The following is a 9,132-nucleotide window of genomic DNA, read 5'->3' as shown; positions in this document are numbered from 1 at the left end:
TGCCATATTTCTGCACTTTCTTCTTAGCGCCCTCACATTTGTTTTCTTCCCTTAATTAAAACCACTTATTCTATTCCCAATATTTAAAATCTTGAGATTCTCTTGATCATTTGTTAGTCTGTTTCAGTGTTAACTTGTTGCATCATGTAAATCTGCTATATCTTATTCGTTGTTTTCTTTTTGAAGTTTTCTTCATAAATATTTCTGCCAAGAAAATGGTTTTTCCCTAGACTTGTCGTCATTTTTGCTAGGACAAAATTCTTATCAAATTCTGTAAGTTAAAGAAGAGATTTCATTTGACGGTGTCTAATATTAATTCTCATACCTGATTACATGGAAGAATCATTTGTGCCTTTTCGCGGAATCAAGAATGATCTTCATGGACGTCTATTGTGCTACAAGCAAGATTGGACTAGTGGGATTAAGGCTGGCTTCAGGTATGATTATTCACTTCTTGTACAATCGAAAGAAGTAATTTTTACGAACATTTTTTTTATTCATTTTGAACTAATTTTCAGGATCTTGGCACCCACTACATACATTTTCTTTGCCTCAGCAATTCCAGTTATTTCATTTGGCGAGCAGCTGGAGAGAAATACCGGTATTTCATTCATATCCATGCAGACTTGCCGAAAAATAACACTATCAATTGGTTGACATACTTTAGGTCTAGTGTCTGCTTGGAGTCTTCTAGAATTGTTAGAGATTAACTATTAGTGCTAGGAAAATTAAGTGGAGAATGGTATTGGTTGAGACGGATACTGAAGATTCATATAGTTGACCTCAACTTGTTTGGGATTGAGGCGTACTTATGTAGTTATAGTTGTTGCAGACCTGCTGTTTAAAATTTTAAGCATTTTTCATTCGTCAACTTGAAAATTCTAACATGAAAATAACAATTGCAGATGGAATTTTAACTGCTGTTCAAACATTAGCATCAACTGCAATTTGTGGAATTATACATTCCATTATTGGCGGTCAACCTTTGTTGATCTTAGGAGTTGCTGAACCAACTGTAATAATGTATACATTCATGTTCAACTTTGCTAAACAGAGACCTGATTTGGGTCCTGGTCTCTTTCTAGCTTGGACTGGTTGGTGAGTACTAATTCTTTTGTTTTCCCTTGTCCAAAATTGAATCACCATTTAGTCTAATCGTCGCGATTTTTTCAGGGTATGTGTCTGGACCGCGATTTTGCTTTTCTTGTTGGCAATTTTAGGAGCTTGCTCCATCATTAACAGGTTTACTCGTTTGGCTGGAGAACTATTTGGCATGCTTATTGCAATGCTCTTCATGCAGCAAGCTATTAAAGTAAGTAAAATATTGTACTAGTACTAATAATTAATTAACACTAAGAGGTGTTACTTCTATTGATTCTTTCTGGTTACAACTCAATTACAAAAGTAAATTTATGATCTTTGTTAATTTTCATTTTAGGGCCTGGTAGATGAGTTTCGTGTTCCAAAAAGAGATAATCCTCATTTAACCGAGTTCATGCCTTCGTGGAGATTTGCTAATGGAATGTTCGCGTTGGTTCTCTCATTTGGCCTACTGCTAACTGCTTTGAAAAGCCGAAAAGCAAGATCATGGCGATATGGAACAGGTAAGCACAAATTATGCAATCACATTATGAACTATATTTTTGATATTTTGGTTTCAAGTTGATAACTTTGGACTTGGATGAGTTAAAATTTTGCTTGCTTTCGACAGGTTGGCTTCGTAGTCTTATTGCAGACTACGGTGTGCCACTTATGGTTGTAGTTTGGACAGCTGTCTCCTATATACCATCTGAAAGTGTTCCTGAAAGAATTCCAAGACGCCTTGTCAGCCCAAACCCATGGTCACCCGGTGCTTATGAGAATTGGACTGTTATCAAGGCATATGTTTCTTCCTCTAGCTGATATTAATTCATTTCTAGTTTTCAGACTCGTGGACGGCTAACTTTGATATTCTGGTCATCTGCAGGACATGCTAAATGTACCAGTTCTCTACATACTCGGTGCTTTTGTTCCTGCAACGATGATTGCTGTGCTTTACTATTTTGATCACAGTGTAGCATCCCAATTAGCTCAGCAGAAAGAGTTCAATCTCAGAAAGCCATCATCTTTCCATTATGACTTGCTTCTTTTGGGGTTCTTGGTATGCGAAAATCCATTTTGCTATTCATAGTTTTCGTTTGCATATATGTTTCGCTCCTCTAACTTGTTTCGTGATGTTCTGCTTTGGTATTCTTCGTGACAGACACTAATGTGCGGCCTTGTTGGTATTCCTCCATCAAATGGTGTGATCCCACAATCCCCAATGCATACAAAAAGTCTGGCCACTCTTAAGCACCAAGTAAAATTCTAGCTTAAGTGAAACTACTTCACATTTGTTCTTCTTTGAATTGTCACACAAACTAATATATCCTTGTTATGCAGTTGCTTCGTAACAGATTAGTCGACACAGCACGCAAAAGTATGCAGAAAAATTCAAGCTTGGGACAACTATATGGGAATATGCAGGAAGCGTATCAACAGATGCAAACTCCTCTGATCTACCAGGAGCCATCAGCTAGAGTATGCGACATGCCTCTTCACTGATTTATGGAGCTTAAAGTCCTGCATATTTTTACCAAGAATTTCATTTTAGCTCATTTAACAACTTGATTTCTTTATTTTAACAGGGTCTGAAGGAGTTAAAAGAATCAACAATTCAGTTAGCATCAAGCATGGGACACATCAATGCTCCTGTGGATGAAACCATTTTCGACGTTGAGAAGGAAATTGATGATTTGTTGCCTGTTGAAGTGAAAGAACAGCGCGTTAGTAACTTGCTTCAAGCCACAATGGTTGGGGGATGTGTTGCTGCTATGCCAGTTCTCAGAATGATTCCAACCTCAGTACTTTGGGGATATTTCGCGTACATGGCCATTGAAAGTCTACCAGGCAATCAATTCTGGGAGAGAATATTACTACTATTCACTGCACCAAGCAGACGATACAAGTAATTAACCCTTTCAAAAACGTCTTTTATTAAAATTTAGCTTTTCAAAGGAATTTCCTTAACGAAATGATGAATCTTGCTTGCAGAGTTCTAGAGGACTATCATGCTACTTTTGTAGAAACTGTTCCTTTCAAGAGCATAGTAGCATTCACAATATTCCAAACACTATACTTGCTTGCTTGCTTTGGCATTACATGGGTTCCAATCGCCGGGCTCCTTTTTCCTCTCTTGATCATGCTTTTGGTTCCTGTGAGACAATACATACTGCCTAGGTTTTTCAAAGGGGCACACCTTCAAGATTTAGATGCAGCAGACTATGAAGAGTCACCCGCAGTTCCATTCAATCTTCCTATGGTAAATCCCCTTTTCAGTAGTCTGATATTTGATTGTAATTTGATAAATTTGAAGACTTGAGGACTAATATTAAACTATGCAGGAGGGTGAATTTGGTTCAAGACCTTCCCACGCAGAAAGCGGGGAGATTTTAGATGAGATGATCACTAGAAGCAGGGGTGAGGTCAAGCGCATTAACAGTCCTAAGATCACAAGTTCAACAGCAACTCCAATAAGAGATACCAAGCTCCTTCAGAGCCCGCGCATATCAGAAAAAGCATATAGTCCACAGATTAACAAACTGAGAGGCCAACAAAGTCCCCTTTCTGGTGGAAGGGGGACGTTCAGTCCAAGGACCGGAGAACCAAAGCCATCCAATTTGGGCACGAGTCCTCGGACATCAACTCCTAACGACTAAGAGACGATTAACATCTTAAGACTAAACTAGTTTAATATGCCTTAAGTTTTGTATTTTCATTTGATTATCTCCTTTTTACTGCATTAATTGGGAATGTATTTGTAACATTAGCCGTGTATTGATGTTTTATAGTTATAATAGTTGATAAGTATTTTGTTCATATTTTCTTGTACTGCAGAGATATGATTAATAATAGCAGCTGAAATGTATTTATCCAAATTTTCTTGTACAACTTTGCACAAATCTCTTTTAACTCATCTTAATCACTGACCTGAAAGTGGAGAACTCATCTTGAAGAAAGGACAACACTACATCCTTTATATGGTAAGAACTGGTGTAAGAATAACAACAAGCTCTATCATTTAGAGTTGATCTTTGCACATAACATATCAATAAACTTTGCAGATGATATAGTATTGATTGAAGAGATACGCGAAGGTATTGATAGACTGAGTGATTAGAGACAGAACCTGGAGCCTAAAGGTTTTAGGTTGAGCAGAATTAAGACCGAGTACATAGAGTGCAAGTTTAGTAATGCGGTGGATGTGAAAGTGTTGATTGATACACAAGTCATTCCCACGAGAGAAAGTTTTAAGTATCTTAGGTCAATAATCCAAGAAAATGGAGAGATCGACGAGGATATCACACATCGATTGTATTGAAGTGGGGTGGGTAAAATGGAGATTCACATCCGATGTACACGTGATAAGTTTAATAGAGTTGTTGTTATACCAACTATTTTGTTGGGGGAGAGTATTTGTTAGTCAAGAACTCACATGTTCAGAAGATAAATGTAGCGAAGACGAGGATGCTAGATAGATGTGTTGGCACATTAGGAGAGATAAAATTAATTATAAACGATGATATACGAGGTAAGGTGGAATGGTCTCACAAAGGTGGACAAGATACGGAAACCGAGGTTAAAATGGTTCGAGCATGTAAAAAAGGAGGAGCACAAATGCCTTAATGAGGAGGTGCTAGAGGTTGGTGGTGATAGGCTAAAGGAGAAGTAAAGGTAGATCAAGGAAGATTTCGGGTGAGGCGATTAAACATGACATGACCCATATTCAACTCACCGAGGACATGACTTTAGATATATAGGAGAATATGAAGGCCGAGGATTAGGGTAAATGATTAGCAAGTGGTTGGACAATTTTCTCTTTCCTTCCGGTAGTAGAACATAATTCTATGTTAGAGCACCTTGTCTAGCCCCTCTTCTACTTATCAATATCATTATTATTATTATATTACTCCCTTCCAAATAAGTGTTGCTTTAGCTCAGTTTACTCATATTAAGAAAAATAATAAATGTAAGATATAGTACCCTATTTATTAAATGTTTCTTGCAAATTGAGCACTATTAAGAAATAGTGGATCATTTGGTAGAGTGTATAAGAATAATGTTAAATAGAGTATATTAGTAATGCTTGCATTAATAATGCATGTATTAGTTATGCTTGCATTAATTATACATAGAGTATTTTAATGCATTGTTTGGTTTGATGCATTAAAAATAGTATGTATTGCATTAAAAAAATTATTTACAAAGATACCCTCCACTTTTATGGTGGAAAAGATGTAAAAAAAGGTTTTGAGCGACAATTGGGTCTTTTATCATTTTAATGCATGCATATTAATACCATTGCATTGCTAATACCTAGAAATCCATGGTATTAGCAATGCACACCTTAATACACAATAGAGTATATAACTAATGCAAGCATTAGTTATACATAGGTTGAAAAAGAGTACCAACAAGGTATTAGTAATACACAAGACTAAGGCTGGGCACCGGAACGGGTTGTACCGGTACCATTTCGGTCCGTTCCGGTACCATTCCGGTCCGGTAGTATTCGGGACGGGATGGGATACATTGAACCGGTACACGGAACGGAACGGTACCATGATTTGGTACCGGTATACCGGTATACCGGTACCGGTTCATCCCGGTTCATTCCGGTTCCGTTCCGGTCCGGTTCCGGTAAATCATTTTTAATTAAAATAAAAAATAATATTTTTGTCATTATTTACTTNTTTATCATTTTAATGCATGCATATTAATACCATTGCATTGCTAATACCTAGAAATCCATGGTATTAGCAATGCACACCTTAATACACAATAGAGTATATAACTAATGCACATAGGTTGAAAAAGAGTACCAACAAGGTACTAGTAATACACAAGACTAATACATGCATTATTTTTTCTAATACACTCTACCAAACGATAGTTGAAAATAATCACATAATATTTTTGTCTTAAATTTCCAAAGCGACACTTATTTTAATTTGGGACAAATTTATTTTGATATATATTAACATTTATTTTGGGATGGAGAGAATATTATATTACAAATTTATTCTTCAAATTGTACACTACCTTTTTTTTACTTGGGTAAACCTTGTATTTTTATTTTTTGAAATACTTTTCTTGAGTCAATGGTCTATCAGAAACATCTTTACCTCACACGAGATAGGGGTAAGTCTACATACACCACACCCTCCCTAGAACCCACTATGTTGAATTATTTTGGATATGTTGTTCTCGTTGTAACATATCACTCAACTAAATCTAAATCTAAATTCAAATTACGATAACAACCGCGCGTCAATCCTAAACAAGTTAAGTTTGTTATATAACTCCACATTTCTTCATTTAAGCTCATGTCATATCAATATAACTACACCTACATCCAGATTAATTGGTGTAAAAGGAGAATTTTTTGAGGTAAGTTGACACTTCTAATACATTAAGGTCATATTATGAGCAGCCATTGCTCATGAAAGTCAGAGCACCTGATCATCAATGAGTTAGAAACTTGATTTGAACATGTGGAGTTAATTACAAACATTGTCAATAATATAGGATTGGATTAATGTGTGAGTAGTCAAAGTGGTTGTTTCTAGATTGATCATCATGGTGTGTCCAAGACCCTATTTCAATTTGTGATAAGAGGGGTGATTTGAATATAGCACAAGCATATAGAAAAGGAAATAAAGCTAAGGGTGTGATATAATGAGATAAGTAGTCATTATGAATTCTTGAAGAAAAGGAGAGGACAAAATTGAATCATAGAAAGCATATGGGACAAGCAAAGGGGAAGTTTGTGGTTTTATTTGCATTTGACTTTAAAATAAGTGGGAAAACTTTGAAGATCATGGTATAATAATTCAGAATCTGTGTTCTGTTTTTGGCCTATCTGAGGGAATATTGTTCAAAAGTGAAGATTTGAAAAAGACCATTAACCTGAAAGCACCAAAGAAAAGTAGCAGAGTCAGAATTTTTCACAAAGAAGAGCAGGGGATTCAACAATTGATATATGTACATAAAATTTAATTTTAATCATGTCTAAATCGTATAATTCTTCTGATAAAAAATGTTCGGATGAACCCCTTGACCCTACCTGACTCCGCCCGAGAGAGTGATCAGGTGACAATTCATTTCACGTATTCATGGTCATTCATAACCATGAGCTCTATATTGACTACGTGATTTTGGGCCCCTACCTAGCTACTTCTCCACTGCAAAATTTACTATACATGGTAATGACACTCATTGATTAATTTATGAAAGCATTAAAGCACTACTGTCTACTCTACTAATAATTGATCCTAGCTAGTAGTATTTGCATGCAACTCTAGTCGTAGTATATTCAAGAAAATTAAATTAAATTAAATATATCGTAACCTGGATGATGGAGGTTAAGCTAGTTATTGGAGGATTTATCTTGAACAGTATTAGTGCCTACACACCATAAGCGGACTTGGATGAGGAAGTTGAGAAACGTTTTTGGGAGGACTTGGACGAGGTATAGTTAGAGGTAGAGTTGTCAAAAAAGGTTGGTGCAGCCCCACCCAGCCTAAGCCTCGCGGGCCAAGGAGTTTGATGTGTTAGGGCTGACTGACCCTTCATTTGGAAGAGCTTGAAAATGCTCAACTCAACCCATTCCTATGCTCAATTCAACCCATTCCTAGAAGGGCCGAGGGCTGGGGCGGGCTTTTTCATTTTTTTTTCTTTTCAAACTTAAAATTCTATAACATCAAGAAATGAAAATTTTTTTAAATCAAATATGACAAACAATGGTGTTGTTTCAATGATAGTAGCAAAAAATATAGTGTGATTAGCATGTATGTAGGATACTAGATACGTGAGATATACATGTATCTAGTGTGATGTATCACAGATACGCGAGTGAGATAAGACAGTGACGAGCTAGATGGGAGGGAGACGAGGGCGCGAAATTTTTCCATGTATCCTAGATACATGTGAATCCACTTGGATAGAGTGTATCTAGAACCAATTAAACCTAATTTTGAGTTTATGTATCCCAAGATACATATATCTGGACGTACCAAAATTTGGTAAAATTCGTAATATTACAACATAGCGTGCATTTAAATAATTAGCTTATATATTAATGAGATTGTTGTACCCTTAAATAAATAGTTCTGGCCCATGGGCCGACCCCGGCCCCGATCAATCATCAAGGGTCAAATGCTTATATGGATAGGACTTATAAGCTATAGTTTTAAATGAGCTTGAAAAATCCTATCCCAACCCTATCTCAATAATGGGTTGGATTGGGCTGGCCTCATGGGCTAAGCCCATTTTGACTGCTCTAGTTAGAGGTATCCGACGCTCCAAAATAAATTTTAAAACGAATGGAAATTAAGATTATATAAGGATTGTAAAAACAATAAATAGCTTCTCTAGCTAATTCCTAGTGATATATTTTGGACTTTATTTTGTAGTGATGATGATGATGAGTATGAGGCGTGAAAATTCACAAATAGGGAGCTGTCATTTCAACAATATATTGCCCCTCCAATGCATCTTATCTTTCTTCTAGCTACTTTTTAGTATATTTTTGTGTGTTTGATTTGTGACGCACCTCAGTTTCAACATTGACTTGTTTTGAACCACATTGTAAGAATCATGATGTTTCCTTGAATAATAATTAGCTCTTGAGTACTCCTGAAGAAATTGCCCAAAAGTTAAATAGTTAATTTATTGTTATAACAGCTTAAAATTGAGTTAAAGTTCTTGAACCACACCCCAAAACAGAGTTCTATTCGGCGCAAATTATTAGTTTTATTCTTAAACTAGTGAAAGTATCCGCGCTTCGCGCGGCTATATGAAATATTTATAAGATAATAATATATAATATTTATATTTAGGTTAGTATCGAATATATAAATAATATTAATATTTCTCTTCATCTGCAATATCATACGTTTTTTTCATTTTTTTTAAATATATAAAATATAATGTATTTTTTTGTATATGTATATAGTAGAACAAAATATTCATCGTGGTGAACTAAATGGAATAAGAGGTAATATGTTGAAATAATAATATATTGTATTATGTTGTAAATATTTTATATGTTTT

The 9,132-nt window shown here is 35.7% G+C and overlaps 1 protein-coding gene across 1 annotated transcript; it reads left to right on the top strand.

Moving 5' to 3' along the window:
* The first annotated feature begins 251 nt into the window (after positions 1-251).
* On the top strand, positions 252-3,897 carry LOC125874130 (boron transporter 1-like). Its single transcript, XM_049554970.1, has 12 exons — positions 252-437; positions 519-601; positions 906-1,098; positions 1,174-1,312; positions 1,439-1,604; positions 1,712-1,878; positions 1,967-2,140; positions 2,243-2,338; positions 2,422-2,559; positions 2,667-2,986; positions 3,073-3,340; positions 3,423-3,897. Exons 1-12 carry the CDS (start codon positions 334-336, stop codon positions 3,735-3,737), a joined length of 2,163 nt encoding a protein of 720 aa, XP_049410927.1. The 5' UTR covers positions 252-333; the 3' UTR covers positions 3,738-3,897.
* Positions 3,898-9,132: the final 5,235 nt, after the last annotated feature.

This window comes from Solanum stenotomum, chromosome 1, assembly GCF_019186545.1.
Source record: "Solanum stenotomum isolate F172 chromosome 1, ASM1918654v1, whole genome shotgun sequence".
NCBI lineage: Eukaryota > Viridiplantae > Streptophyta > Magnoliopsida > Solanales > Solanaceae > Solanum > Solanum stenotomum.
The sequence above is the reverse complement of the archived record's forward strand: the minus strand, read 5'-3'. Positions and strand labels throughout refer to the sequence as shown.